Source organism: Panthera leo, chromosome B4 (assembly GCF_018350215.1).
Source record: "Panthera leo isolate Ple1 chromosome B4, P.leo_Ple1_pat1.1, whole genome shotgun sequence".
Classification (NCBI taxonomy): Eukaryota; Metazoa; Chordata; class Mammalia; order Carnivora; family Felidae; genus Panthera; species Panthera leo.
This window is the reverse complement of record NC_056685.1, coordinates 63,575,118-63,591,106: the sequence shown is the minus strand read 5'-3', so window position 1 is coordinate 63,591,106 and position 15,989 is coordinate 63,575,118. Positions and strand designations below refer to the sequence as shown.

Sequence of the window (15,989 nt, the reverse complement as noted above, 5' to 3'; positions counted from 1 at the left end):
TGATCTCACAGTTCATGGGTTCCAGCCCCCGTCAGGCTCTGTGCTGACAGCTTGGAACCTGGAGCCTGCTTCGGATTCTGTCTCCCTCCCTCTCTGCCCCTCGTCTGCTCACACTATGTCTCTCTCTCTCAAAAATAAACATTAAAAAAAATGTCTTAAGAAAGGAATGCATGCAGGTATTTTCAAATTAGAGTTTAATTTTGTAATGTGTGACTCTTGGAAGCTTTGGGAAAGATTTTAGAGATTTTGTCTATTTTGATGGGATCTATATATCATAATTGAATAAATTCTGTTCGGATTTCTATTTTTTCATCTTAAAGATATTAATGCAGGGCTTACAAGCTCCTAAATCCATTGCTTTTCTTTCTTTTTTTTTTTTTCTAAGCAGGCTTCACACCCAGCCTGTAGCCTAACATGGGGCTTGAACTCACCACCCTGAGATCAAGAGCTGGGTTAAGATCAAGTCCGATATTTAACCAAATGAGCCACTCAGGTGCCCCTACTTGCTTTTCAAGTGAACAAAAAATGACATCTCTCTTGGCTAGTGGAAATGGTAAATTCGTTTTCTCTCTTTCTTTCTTTTTTAATGTTTATTTATTTATTGTTGAAAGAGAACGGGGGAGGGGCAGAGAGAGAGGGAGAGAGGATCCCAAGCAGGTTCTATGCTGTCAGTGCAAAGCCCAATGCAAGGCTTGAACTCACGAACTGGGAGATCATGACCTGAGCAGAAATCAAGAGTCGGATGCTTAACTGAGCCATCCAAGTGCCCCGGTAAATTAATTTTCTATTGTGCTTTGTTTGATTAGTCTAGAATCTAATATTCTGTAAGAAGCTATCACCAAAAATAGGAGAAACACACATCCCAGTGACTCCCTCTCTTTCTTATTAGTGAAATTGTTTTATGTATTTCAGTACTCTCTGTAGGAGGAAAAGCAATAATTGTATAACACCAAATTAGCATATGTTCACAAATGTTACAGATACTAAAGTTTGTATATTTTCTCATAGCATCAACAAGTTTTTTACTATCTGAATAACCTTTCTTTCATTCATTCATTTAATAAAAATAAATTAAGGGGCTTAATGGGACCAGGGTTCTTCTAGATACCAGAAATACGATGAAACACAGAGCATGACTTCTGCTCTCTGGAGCTTACAATCCAGCTAAGAAACAGAAAAAGTCATTACAAGTGCTTTGAAGAAAGTACAGGGTGCATTAGGAGCAAAAGGTCAATTACCCAGGCTGTGGTTCATTCTGATTTCTTGATTTTTCTTACATTTAAAAATTGAACAGAGAAAGTGAAGATACAGGAAAGTGAAGAAAGAAGCTATAGTAAATGATGGTATTCATGCATACATATCTTTCAGAAAAAACATTAGTCAGTCAAATAATTGAGGTCCATTCTCTCAGTCTACCTCCCTGGAAGGGAGTGGTATTCATGATGCCCCCCACCTCTCACTATGCCCACCTTATACCCAAACCCTTAGAGTAGGGATTGGTACGGAAGGAATGACAATGTGGAAATGGAATCCACTGGGTTTTTCACCTTTCAAAGGAATAAAACCCGGTTAGTGAACTCCTGAGTGGAAAATCAGAGGGAAGAGCAGGGTAAGAAAGCCATGGCCTTGTGAGGAGCAGAGTTCAGGGTCTAATTCTTGTTGCCTTATCAGTCGCTGATTATACCTGCAGGGAGAGCTGATTATATCAACTGAGTACAGCGCTGGGGAACTGGAGTGCCTTGGCTACTTTACATTGACCTGGAAAATGTCAGGGTAAATTACAGAAGGGGAGCGGAGAGTAGGTAATCGTCCTTTTAGAAGTCTCAACGCTTTGTGGATATTAAGTTGTCACCAATTCACTAAGGATGGCTTGTGGATGGGGTGAGAGCTGAGGGAAAGATTCAAGGATTAAGGTCTTAAAACGAGACAGGCATCTGCACACGCCGCAGTTTAAAAGATGTTAATGGTCCAGGCCGTTGTGGGAAATGATCTCAGACCAGCTGGAACCTTCCCCAAAGCCGCATTGTTTTTTTCTTTTTAATTAGGATAGGTAGCATCTCCTTTAGAAGACAGAATCCTGCTCTGCGGCTAACCCCTCCAGTTGGCGGGCGGAGGCCAGCAGGCGTGTGTGCGGCCGCCCCCAGCGCCGCGGCCCCGGCTGGCGGGCATGAATCCTGCGCGCGCCAAGCGCTCCCTTGGAGTCCACGGGGCGCGCGCGCGCACACGGCCGAAGCGCGCGCTCCTGCACCTCGCGAGCGCGCTCCCCCCTCCTTCCCTTCCCCCCCCACGCGCAGGTCTTCGGCGCCCCCGCCCTCCCCGCGCTCCCACAGCCAGAACGCCGCTCAGCTGACCGGCGGGCGCCAGACGCCTCGGCTTCCAGTTCGCAAGCGCAGCTACGGCGGCGCGAGCCTCTCACGCCGACACTCCCCCTGCGCGCCCCTCCCCCACCCTGGACCGGCTTCGGGACCGACTGAGCGCGAGCTCGCGGCCGCTTCTCGGGCGCCGAGCGTGGAGCGAGGCTGCGGTGACGAGCGGCGGCTGCGCGGCCATGGGCGCGCCGGTGTCGCCCTAGGACAGGCGCGCGGAGACCGCAGCCTAGGCAGCGAGCCTTCCCGAGCGGCGGCGGCGGCGGCAGCAGCGGTAGCGGCAGGAGCAGCTCGGCCGGGATGAGCGGCGCGGCGCCCGGCCCCGGCTCGGGCTCCTCCCCGGCCGCCTGCCGCTTCGCGCACTACTTCGTGCTCTGCGGGATCGACGCAGACAGTGGGCTGGAGCCCGACGAGCTGGCGGGTAAGGCCGGGCTGCGGCGGCGCGGGGGTCCCCTCAGGGACGCGAGGGACGCTGCGGGGACGCGCGGGAGGCGGGTTCTAGACAAAGTCGGCTCCCGGCGGCGCCCGCTCTCCATCCGGACTGGCGCTCGGGCGGCGATTTAATGACATTGTTATTTATTCCTCGTGCAGGGTGCGCTGCTGAGCCCGCGGGCGTCCTGCTGCTGAGGGCGCTCGCCTAGGGCTTTCGCCTCCCAGGCGCGGGGTTATTAATAACGGGGGCGGGGGCGGCCCCTAGGGCACGGCCCCCACCCCGCACGCAGGCCCCCTCACCCGCAGCTGCTCGCGGAGGCGGCGGGTGAGTCACCGGGCGCACTAACTCCCCGGCCTTGCTGCGATCCCGTGCATCCTACCTCCCTCCGCCTGGCTGCGAAGTTTCAGCCCTGGCACGTGACGCGGCGCTCAGACCCCTTCGGGGGAGGCGGCGACAGAGACCGCTGGGCGGCGGGCGTCGCGTCCACTGAGGCGGTGATGGCCCGCTGGGCGAGTGCAGGCAGGAGGCTGGTTGGACTTAACATCCTTGACTGTGCCGGGTCTGCGCCGCTTCCCGCCTCGCGTTCTGCGATGACGGTCGACTCACCTTTTGGAATCCTGTCTATTTGGCAGTGTCACGGGAGCTGGCGAGGACCTTTGGACGCTCGGGACTCGGCACGACGCTTTGTTGACACTGCCTACGCTGTTTCTGAGTTTAGTAGTTGGACATTCTCCCCTCAGTTGGGTGCACCGTGTGTTACTGCCTGGCTTTTCTTGGAGGAGCACCGTTGCCTTCTTTTTACTTATTTGATGGCGCAGTGCAGGGCTGAGCTGGGAACCGATGCTGGGAAAGGGGCCGTTAAAGGATGATTGTGTTGAGGGGGGGCGGGAGGGATGAGTGCGCAGTGTTGAGAGGAGGCTGTGGAGGAATGACCGATTTCATTTTTCACGCTCCTTTATGCTTGCCTTCTTGGGATCTAAATCTTGGTTTTTTGTTGTTGTTGTTGCTAATGGGTGACACAAGTGACATCTATCGCCTGAACTTTATCTGTGTCAGTGTCAAACACTTAGCTCATAGCCTTTCAGAACAGCTTGCTTTGGACATAGCATGCCTTATTGATTGCACTAATGTGTATTTTTGTTTTCTCTTTTACTTTTTTGGGAGTAGGAGAGGGGATTCAGAACAATGTATTAAATAATAAACAAACTAGACAAAAGTGTTCAGCTGTAAGGTCCACTACTGATCAACTCGTGTCTTAGCTAAGACAGTATCTTTTAAAGCCAGGCTCACAACAAAACATTTTCAACAAAAACTCTAAGTCTAGTTTTAGTTAAAGATATTTTGGAAAAGAGGGATGAGTACCAGGTTTTTCTGTATGTGTAATTATATAGTCATGTTGTTTCTTCAATTAAAATTTCATGTACATATTAAGAATGGCTTTGTTAAGTGATAATGAAGTTAGAAAACATGTCTGCAGAGAGATTTGGAGAGATTCCTCTTTTGGGATTGAAGGGATTATTTTATTTTTCTAGAATCTTTTCTTCCCTAAACTTCGTAATCGTTTGTGGTACTGGATCACTTGGAGGCCTTTTGTCAGTAGTGATGATGAAAGGAAAAAGCCTGTATTTTTTCCTTATCTGTTTCCAATCTATATGCCTAGTAAAGCTAAAACACCTGTAGATGGGGCCTGGGACTCTTCAGGCACAGTGCAGACGGCTTTAATAAAATTAAGTAGTAAAAAATTAATTTTTAATTCATTTTTTAGACACCAACTGGCTTCTCATTTTGGAGTATTATTCATGAGTGTGGATGATTGAGATTTCTGCCCCTCATAATATTTGGCGTTTTGAAGTACTAATCACTTCTGCCTGATAATATTTCAGTACAATGATTCATTCACCAAATAGTTTTGAAAGCCTTAAGGTGTGGATTGTGTTATAGGCACTGGGGACAGCTATGAACAAAGCAGTCAAAAATCCCTGCCGTCATAGTGCTTACATTCTAGTGTAAACAAAGAATGAAAATACAGAGTGCCAGATGTCAGTGAGTGCTATGAGGAAAAATACAGCAGGGAAGTGAGACTAGGGTAGTGCCAGCACAATGGTGGGATGGTGGGGTTGCAGACTTTAAATAAGATGGTTAGGGAAGGCCTCAGAAAAGGTGATCTTAGAACAGAGCCATGAGGGAGATGAGGAAGCAAGCCATGAGGATTGTCTTGGGGAACAGCATTGCAGACAGTACATGCAAAGATGAGGTGGGAGAGTGCCTAGTTTGTGCAGGTAACTGTAGGGATGCCAGGGTGGTTGGAGCTAAGTGGGGAGGAAAGTAGTAGATATGATCATAGAGAAAGGGTAGGGAGATTGTGTAGGGTCTAACAGACAATTGTTGAGCTTTTACTCTGAGATGGAAAACTACCAGGAGGTTTTGAGCAGTGGAAAGATAAGATTGGAAAGATTTGATGCACTCTCTGAAAGGATTGCGATGGCTCTCTTGTTGATTAGACTATGTCAAGGGCAAGGTTAGAAGCAGACCAGTTAGGAGGCTCTTTTTCATTATTTGAGGTGGGAGGTGTTGGTGGCTTGGATCAAAGCAGTAGCAGTGAAGTGGTAAGAAACTGGATATATTTTGGAGGTAGAGCCAGCAGGACTTGCTGATGAATTGGATATGGTATTCATAGTCAAAGAAAGAGATCAAAGATGATTCTAAGATTTTTGGCCTAAACAATTTTAAACATCTCTATTTACTGAAATAGAAAGATGGATGGAGAAGCAGGCTGGAGATTAGCTCAGTTTTGGACGTGTTAAGTTTGAGGTACCCATTAGACATTCAAATGGAGATGTCAGGTAGGCAAGGCATCTCTCCCGCAGTCAAAATTTATATATAGACATGAGCTGAAAGCCATGAAATTGGATGACCCAAGGAGTGAGTATAGATAGAAAAGAGAAGAGGCTCAAGGACTGAATCCTGGAGATACTCCAACATTCAGAGGTGAGGAGGATGAAGAGGAAACAACCAAAAAGTGCGGCCAGTAAGATGAGAGGTAAACAAGAGAAGGTAGTATCATGTTCTCAACTAACAATCTTCTTGACTGTTTCCACAGAGCTGCATTTGAGGATGAGGAAACAAGGCCAGTGAGTTAGGCAAATTAGTCAGGAGGTTATTTTCTGTTTTGCTGCATTAATTTCAAAGTTAAATATAGTTAAGTTTCTATTTTACTTTTATGGAACTGATCTATTTTTATCACACTGTTTCTTAGCAAGTTGTCACCCTGCCTGTAGAAGGTCTAAGTTGACTTCTATTAAACATAAATTTTACTCATTGCTTTACAGATTTTTTTTCTTAACATATACATGTCCCTAGGATTCATGCTTTGCAGGTGGTGGGGCATTGAAATAAAATTAAGAACACAAATCATATGATGAAGTAATAGATAAAGACCTTATGATAGAGTTATCAGGGCTTTAGATCGATTTTTAGACACTCCTCCCAGTAAAGGTTAGCTTTACCGACAGTGGGAAAGATTTCTTATATATATATGTGTGTGTATACATATATACATATACACACACACACATATATATAATTATATATATACGTATATACACACATACAGATATACTGGTATTTCCTATTGTCCTTTCTTTAGCTCATCGTAGCTGTTGTGCTTTTCCTATTCACTGCATATTTTTAAAATGCACTGTATCCATAAAAAAGTCCTTTTGATATTAAAGTAGAAATATTTAAATTTTATTTAAGTATTAAATATATGAAAAGGATTTCAAATTGGTTATTGCATAAGACGAAAGGAGGTGTAAATAGAAGTTGTTAGAATTAGTTGACATGAAGGCAGACGACATTTTGAAATTTTCTTTTATGTCTCTTACTCCCTCTAAGACCTAGCTGTAGGAATTTACATGGCTTGATTTACAGCAACAAATCTTTTAGGCAATTAGAAAAATGAAGGACCTTTATTTGAGTAACATAAATACGCAAGCCCCCGGAGGGGCCTTACGGTCTTTGCCCTCTCTCTTTCATAGAACCGTATACACAGTGTTTAATAAGTGAATGAGTATAAAGTTTACATATGAGTCCACAAATTGTGTGGTGACCAGAATATTTTAAAGCATTTCAGCGGTGGGGCGCCTGGGTGGCTCAGTCGGTTGAGTGTCCAACTTTGGCTCAGGTCAGGAGCTCACAGTCTGTGAGTTTGAGTCCTGCGTCGGGCTCTGTGCTGACAGCTCAGAGCCTGGAGCCTGTTTCAGATGCTGTGTCTCCCTCTCTCTCTGCGCCTTCCCTGCTCACACTCTCTGTCTCGCTCTCTCTCTCGCTCTCTCTCTCTCTCTCAAAAATAAATAAACGTTAAAAAAAATAAAACATTCCAATGGTAGCATAGATTCAGTTCTGCTGAGGGATACTGAAGTATGACGGGTGCAATCCCTGTCACAGGCCTTTGTTTAGATATCTTCCTTGGTGCCTCTATTTATTTTTAGCTTTGGTTGTCTTGGGTGTGGTTTCCAGAAGAGCTTTGAGGCAGTGAAGACTATGGTCTAAATTCAAATACAGTTAACCCTTGGTTAGGAGGGCTGAACCCCCCTACACAGTTGAAAACCCACATATTATCTTTTGACTCCTCTAAAACTCGAGAAAACTTACCGATAACATAGTCAACACACATTTTGTACATTACATATATTATGTAGTGTATTCTAACAATAAAATAAGAAAGAAAAAATGTTATTAAGAAATGTTATTGTAAGGAAGAGAAAATACATTTGCAGTACTATGCTGTATTTGTTTTTTAAAATCTGCACGTAAGTGGACCTTCACAGTTCAATCATGTGTTGTTCAAAGGTCAACTGTACAAAATTTAGTTGAGACTGACAGTATGATGCCATAATAGTCCTGGAAGGGACCTCGGACATCATTTATCAGGGAAGAAACCAAGGCTAAGAGATTAAGGACCCTCTCAAAGAACACATTTGACTGGCAGCAGACAGACAACTAGAGCCTGGTTCTTGTAGTACACTACTAGGCTCCATAGTTATTTTATTTAAGTTCAGAAAAAAGATGAGCTTGACTTGAGTTTAGCAAGCATTTCAGGCTTGCCTTTATTCCAGACTACATGTCATAGTTAAGACTGCTAAAGTATGACTTTAAAAGCAATGGCCTCATGTACAGGCTTGGGTGGGTTAGAGCTGCCCTGATATGACCACCATTGGAGGTATCTTGGTTGTTATCTGTGTTGACATTATTAATCTTAAAAATAAAGCCGCCAAGTTATTTTACCAGGAAAAATGGGTTTATTCAGGAATAGCAGAGAATTGCAATTCAGGACATGCAAGCCACAGCAAAACCATAGGCAAGTCTGGAGAAGAAAGTAGAGTACTCCTCTTTTACAAAGGAAAGAGGGGAGTCGGGGAGGGCCTCTTATAAACACAAAGTCCATTGGAGTAAACTGGGAATTCAAAATGTGGTGGCTTTGCAGTGTCACTGAATTGTAACAGTCTCTTATTGGGTGGGCTGTTGCCAGGCGAGGAGAAAACCTTTCTTCCTTCTGCTGAGGCAGTATTTTAGACTTGCAAGATCTCTTTCTGTTGGTTCTGCAATCGAAAAAGTGTGGACAAAGGAAGGTATGATTGTTTGTGAAACCATAATTAGAGCTGGATGCACAGGCAGAAGCCAGAGTCCAATCCTGGCCTGATACTTAGGACATCTGTGGGCTTCAGTGTTTTCATCTATTTTGAATGGGTAAATGAAGTGACTGATTTCTGAACGTACCACCCCTCTCTTTCATGAGCCTGAACTTGTTTTTGAGTGAAAAAACTAAATATATCTATTTAAAAAAAATTAATTCTAGATGACATAGAGTAGACTTCACATAGTCAGTGAAGCAACTGCCTTCAGATCAGGTCATGATCTCATGGTCCATGAGTTTGAGCCCAGCATTGGGCTCTGTGCTGACAGCTCAGAGCCTGGAGCTGCATCGGATTCTCTGTGTCTCCTTCTCTCTCAGCCCCTCCCCTGCTCCCACTCTGTCTCTCTCAAAAATAAATAAACATTAAAAAAAATTTTTTTTAATGGCATAGTGTACAAGAACTGATATATACCACATATGCCACATGAGGACCGATTGAGAAATTAAAATTTCAGCCACAGGGGTGCCTGGGTGGCTCATTCGGTTAAGCACCAGACTTCAGCTCAGGTCATGATCTCACGGTTTGTGGGTTTGATCCCCTCGTGGGGTTCTGTGCTGACAGCTCAGAGCCTGGAGCCTGCTTCAGATTTTGTGTCTCCCTCTCTCTCTGCCCCTCTGCCATTTGCACGTGCATGTGTGTGTGCTCTCTCTCAAAAATAAACATTAAAGAAAAATTTTAAAAATTTCAGCCACAAGGAAAGGGAAAAAAAGGTCTATGCAGTTCCCTTTATAGGAAAGATGCAGTTTTTTTTTTAATTTTTTTTAACGTTTATTTATTTTTGAGACAGAGACAGAGCATGAATGGGGGAGGGGCAGAGAGAGAGAGGGAGACACAGAATCGGAAGCGGGCGCCATCAGCACAGAGCCCGACGCGGGGCTCGAACTCACGGACCGTGAGATCGTGACCTGAGCTGAAGGCGGACGCTTAACCGACTGAGCCACCCAGGCGCCCTGGAAAGGTGCAGTTCTTAATAAGCTTTTTGAAATATTATATCAGTTCACAGACTCTCAATTACTATCTATATTGGTTCTTAGGGAGCCAGGGACCCCTGTTTGAAATCACTGTATTAGATAATCTCTAGAAGTCTGTACTAGTAGTATACGTGACACTGCCAGTTATCCACAAAATAGGCAGTGGGATCTAAGAATAATTTTTTCGGCTTAAAATTCTTCAGTAGCTTCCTTTGTATTTGGATTAAGATTCAAACTCTTTACCCTGTGTCTCAGTTTGTTCAGGCTGCTATAACAATACTATAGACTGGGTGGCTTGTAAATAACAGACATTTATATCTCACAGTTCTGGAGGCTGGGAGTCCAAGTTCAAGGTGCTAACAGATCCTGTGTCTGGGGAGGGCCCTCTTCCTGGTTCATAGATGGCCCTCTTATGTGGAAGGGCTGAGAGAGCTCTCTGGGATCTCTTTTATAAGGGCATGAGTCCCATTCATGGGGGCTCCACCCTCATGACCTAACCATTTCTCACAGGCCCCATCTCCAGATACCATCACATTGGTATTAAATTTCAACACACGAATTTTGGGAGACACACAGATATACAGCACCCTGGTTTGCAAAGCTCTTCATGATCTGGTCTTTACCTACCTTTCCAGCTTTTTCTGACTGGATCATTCTTCCTGCTGTGTTGTTTTTCTTGAAGGTCCTTAAAAACAGCAAGCTGTTCTTGTCTCATGGCCTGTTCATCTTCTCTCCTCTCCCAGGAATCCTCTTCCCCTAGACCAGTATTGTCCATTATAAATATAATATGAGACACATATGTAGTTTAAAATTTTTAATAGCCACATTCAAAAAAAGGTAAAAAGAAACAGGTGATATTAATTTTAATGGTGTATTTTATTTATCTATCTAGGATATTATTTGAGCATATAATCAACATGAAAATTATTGAGATATTTAACATTCTTTTTTTTCTTACTAAATCTTAAAAATCTCAAAATCCAGTGTATATTTTACCTCATATCTCAGTTTGGACTAGCCATGTTTCAAGTGTTTAATAGCCACTAGTGGCTGGCTACCCTCTTGGACAGTGTAGCCCGACATCTTGGCAAGATGTGCTGCTTCTCCTCATTCAGGTCTCTGCACAAGTATTACCTCCTCAGAGTTGCCTTCTCAGGCCATCCTGTATAAGATAGTGTCCTCCTTTCCCCTGCTTGCCCCACTCTTGCCAGTAACCCTGCTTTATTTTCCTCATAGCACTAATGGTTCCTGGCAATATATTGTAAATGCATTTATTTACTTCACCTTCTTTCTCCTTTTGATGTTTTTATTTTTGAGAGCAAGAGAGACAGAGCGTGAGCGGGGAGGGGCAGAGAGAGAGGGAGACACAGGATCCCAAGCAGGCTCCATGCTGTCAGGGCAGAGGCTGACCTGGGGCTCGAACTCAAGGACTGTGAGATCATGACCTAACCTGAAATGAAAAGTTGGATGCTTAACTGACAGCCACCCGGGTGCCCCATGATTAATTCTTCAAAAAGGTATTTTTCAGTTTTGGGGTGAGCTACTAAAGTTTCTTCTTTTTTAAACAATATTTATTTAGGGTACCTGGGTGGCTCAGTCAAACATCTGACTTCAGCTCAGGTCATGATCTTGGGGTTCGGGAGTTCGAGCCCCACATTGGGCTCTGTGCTGACAGCTCAGAGCCTGAAGCCTGCTTCAGATTCTGTGTCTCCCTCTCTCTCTCTCTCTCTGCCCCTCCCCCACTCACACTCTGTCTCTTTCTCTCTCTCTCTTTCAAGAAAATGAATGAACATTAAAAACAATTTTTTTTAAATTTTTTTTTTAACGTTTATTTATTTTTGAGACAGAGAGAGACAGAGCATGAACAGGGGAGGGGCAGAGAGAGAGGGAGACACAGAATCTGAAACAGGCTCCTCCAGGCTCTGAGCTGTCAGCACAGAGCCCGACGCGGGGCTCGAACCCACGGACCGTGAGATCATGACCTGAGCCGAAGTTGGACGCTTAACCGACCAAGCCACCCAGGCGCCCCCAAAAAAATTTTTTTTAAAGTATTTATTTATTTTGAGAGAGAAGGAGCTCAAGCAGGGGGAGGAGCAGAGAGAGAGGGGAGAGAGAATCCCAAGCAGGCTCCAGGCTCTGAGCTTTCAGCACAGAGTCCAGTATGGGGTTTAGTCCCTCAAATCATGAGATCATGACCTGAGCTGAAATCAAGAGTCAGATGCTTAACTGACTGAGCTACCCAGGCGCCCCTAGAATTTGTTAGCCTATTACTTCTCTCTTGACATAAACTGTGATGAATAAATGAATAACCTTTTTTTAAAAAACAGCTTTATACAAACAAGTATGCAGGTATTAGCAAGGTTTTTTTGCTCGTTTTTGTTTTTTAAGCATATAACATGTCTTATTTATTTAAAAACTAATGCCAGGTGATGAGCACATAAATGGTGGCTAGTGTTTATGAAATTTTAGAAAGTGGTTGTACTAAAGATCAGTTGTAGCTTCCATTGTGATTTTAGAGGAATATCTTAGGAAATTGCATTCATAGTTTCCTTCTTCACGAGCATCCCATATCAGTTTTGGATATGGTCAGCCAGGACAGTTTCTTTGTTTCTCTAAAGTTTTTGTCTTTATTGTAACCTGCATAATGTTCTGTTCCATCTAAGACTTGACTTGTTGAAATGGCACCATGTAATGACCAAAAACTTTCAGTAAGACTGTCTTTTCCTCTTTACTTTTCAAACAAAATGAGTGTAAGGAGCTAAGAAGTGAGAATTCTAGGAATAAAAGTGGAAGTATTTTATATGCTGCTGGAATAGCACATCATGAGGATAAAAACATGAAGCAGTTGCTTTCTTAGACATCCCTGAGCCTTTTCCAAGAATCCGTGACTTCGACTAACTTTATTCTAAATTAAATATTATAACTGTTCTAGTTAACATGAACATTTTGAGTTAATACCTTACATTTTTTTTTATAAACTTCTATATGTCACTGGTACAAAGCTATTTTTGAAATAATGTTTTCTCTAAATGACTTTCAAAGATATGTGTTAGCATTAAGTCAGAAGGCGCTCTAGGAAGTCACCTTTATACAATGAAGCTATGAAAATAGCTAACATTTATGGAGTCATGAATTGTGGTTGGTGATTTCTAAGCATTATTTTTAGTCTTCGTGATAACCTGAAGGTATCATTTCCCTCATTTTATAGATGAGGAGGCTGAGGTTCAGTGAGGTGTTCCCCAAACTCCCAGAGACCAAAAACTGGGATTGTATCCCAGCCTCTCTGACTCCAGCATATGCCTCTTCCACTGTGCCTTGCTGCTTCTCCAAATCATCTAGACCAGCTATCCTCAACTCCTAGGTGGTGACATATTAGTGGGCCTGTCTTTTCTGAGCTGAGTCACAGTAATTATTAACAGTAGTTGAAATACTGAGGCTGTAAATGATACGTTTAAAAATAAGTGGAATGAAAAAAAAATAAGTGGAATGGATTCAAGGTCTTCCCTCTAATGACGCCATTCTCTCTCAGTTCCATTCTTATGTGCTTTTTTGGCTGGAAGAGAAAGAGGTGGCATTTTATGCACCACGACAGTCATTGTGTATAGCCAACACATAATGGGAAATATGTGTAGTTAATGCTGCTGCTAAGCTACTGTTACTGATGAGCTGTGAATAGTTTTCACATGTTCGTACTCTCTTAGGAATACCACTACAAAAGTATTCTTACTTGCTTCCCTTCCCTGTAGATTAAAAAAAATTTTTTTTGTTCATAATCTGAGGACATACATGGGAGTATGTTTTTCAACACTTAGGCTGATCTAGACTACTAGATACTTGTAATTTCAGCTCTGCTGTGAGGACCAGCATGCTGAATACTTCGGTATTGGTCTAAACTGTGAAACCCAGTTTAAAGATATTTTTCAGTAGTCTGTCTAGATCTCAGAGGCCTTGTGATGTCAATCCATCTGTTTTATGTAATTTTCTCCTGGTCAAACCTGGAGAATCGGGTTTCTGCTTTGAAGAGCATGTTTTCTTGCCCTTTCCTGTCGTCCTTTTTTCTGAGTACAGTACATTCTTATAGTCATTTATTAACACAGGGAATTTTTCTATAGTTTGAGGAAACATGGTAGAAGTGATACATAAGGTTCTGAGAGTCTTAATTCTTCTGTACAGTTTGGCATAAATTTGCTCAGACCAGGCTTTTTGTACCTTCCCCGCACACCCCCCCCCCCCCCCCCCCCCGTCCTTTCTACAAAGATCGCCCTTTCACCTTAGTCCTTATGAAGTCACTACCTATTGCTTTTTTGGTTGTCTCTTTATATGAAGAAGAAGAAATATTCTTTTTTTTTTTTTAATTTTAATGTTTTTAAAAAATTTTTTTTAATTTTTAATTTTTTAATTTTTTTTTATTTTTGAGACAGAGAGAGACAGAGCATGAGCAGGGGAGGGGAAGAGAGAGGGAGACACAGAATCCGAAGCAGGCTCCAGGCTCTGAGCTGTCAGCACAGAGCCTGACGCGGGGCTTGAACTCACAGACCGTGAGATCATGACCTGAGCCAAAGTCAGACGCTCAACGGATTGAGCCACCCAGGCACCCCAGAAATATTCTTTTGATCAAAATCTCCAGTGTCATCTTGGTGAAGAGTTGTTAATGTCTAAGTAGATCTTCCAGTTACTTCATCCCAGCAGAAACTGGGCAGAGTTTCTGATTTCCCCTGGCTTTTCAGGTTTAATACTTTGTTTCTAGTATACCTTTAGTTTCTTTCCTTTGTCTTTTCTCATCCTTCTTTGAGGAAACAGGGACAATTTGCTAAACAGTATTCTTTCTGTATGCTAAATTTATATCATTCTTTTTTTTTTTTTTTCCCTTTTTGCTGTAGTTTGGGACTAAAATAGCAAGGAGGGATTATTACCTCCTAGGCAGATAAGACAGGAATTGTTTTGAAGGGGAGTGAGCATCTTGGACTCCTGTATGATTCCGTGACATGGAAGTCTTCCCTGTCACAAGACTTGGCATTAGCGTGTCAAATGGAATTTGATGAGAATCAGCTACAGACTTGGGTTGGAATAATTTGAGCAGCAGAAATTTAGGACCAGTTATAGGCTTAAAGTTTATGGATGATTCGCTTCCAGGACCACAGTGTTTTGTTTTATTTTCTAGGTTACTTTCTCTTCACTTCAACTTTAACCCTAACCTTTGAAGAAATTTAAATGGCTGGGGTAATAAGATAACAGATTGTTTAAGAATGTTCCCCATCTCCTGTCTCAAGTGTATTCTTTTTCTTAATAAACTTTTGTCTGGCTTTTAAAATGTTCTGGCTGAGCTCCAGGGAAATGAGCTTTCCAACTTGACTTCATTTGCTTTGTGCCATTGTTCACAAGAACAATGACTGATTTCACAGTTTATTAAAACACAAGCATTGGTACCATTGAGGTGAGTATGCCAAAATAGGTTATTTTGTTTAGTTGTTCTCACTCCTGTCTGGCAGTGCTTATTTTTTCCATTGGCAGTTCTAGCTACCATTTGATTTAAAATAAATATAAGAAAGCTGTGTGTGCTCAAATGTAATATTTTGTGTACTCCTCACAGTGAAGGATGGACGGGCTTCAATGTACTGTGAACCACTTGTAAACTAACCACTTGTAAACTGTCTTGTCCCTGGTGGAAGGGGTCAGTGGGGAGAGAGTATGGGAGGGTGGAAGGCCGTCGAAAACCCCACCTCTTATTCCAAAAGTCCTCTTTTCCTGATCTTTTGATCTCTCTCTCTCTCTCTCTCTCTCTCTCTCTCTCTCTCTTTTGTACTTGGAACACAGATTTTATGGTTAGAGTGTGAGAAATTGTGCAGAGATATCCAGACAAATGTCCTAGAACTTGGAGCCCTCAGATTTAATAGCCTGCTGGAGGAGTCAGTATAAAGTCTCCAGCACAAATGCTGCACTGACTGAAAGTTTAACAAAATCACATTCATTCTTCCCTGGAAGAGTGAAAATTTAGATTTTTCTGAATGTGGCCTAGGACCACAAGAAGTAGACATACTTTGTTGAATCATTAGGGGGCAGAGGCCTTGATGTGAAATGTCTGTTGACATGTATGCACATTTAGTATTTATTTCTCTGCCCCATTGAACTCCGTTGAATTCGTCAGGTGACAGCTTTTAACTGAAAGTCAGTCTTTGATGGACAGCTGAAGCATTGGTGTATGTGTGTGAGAGATTTGGGTTTTTTTTTCTTTTTTAATATGTAGGGGAAAGAAGTAACTTCTTAAATTCCTTGCTTTTAAAAATAAGAAATTCTTTTTGAAATACAGATTCGCTTTGGGACTTAAAGGAGAATGTAAATGGTTGTATTATTTTAGTAAATACAACTGAATAGCTTTTGACCATCTCCTGAAATGAGATATAGTCTCCTCTCAAGTGTGGGAACTGTTTTTCACCCTGTTCCCCTGTTCCCTGACCTCTGCCTTTTGACCCTGCTGCTTTGTGATGAGATTATGGGCCTTTGAGCTTTTCCTCAATGTACCCAA

The 15,989-nt window shown here is 42.9% G+C and overlaps 1 protein-coding gene across 5 annotated transcripts in view; it reads left to right on the top strand.

Moving 5' to 3' along the window:
- Positions 1 to 2,388: 2,388 nt before the first annotated feature.
- The window catches only part of DENND5B (DENN domain containing 5B), a 189,035-nt gene continuing 175,434 nt past the window's right edge, over positions 2,389 to 15,989 (top strand). For all 5 annotated transcript variants that reach the window (XR_006204761.1, XM_042946198.1, XM_042946197.1 and 2 more), the window contains exon 1: positions 2,389 to 2,787. Coding sequence is in view for 4 of the 5 variants with exons in the window: in XM_042946198.1 (XP_042802132.1) it covers positions 2,667 to 2,787 (121 nt within the window). In the remaining variant the exon portion in view is untranslated. The remainder of the gene's footprint in view (positions 2,788 to 15,989) is intronic.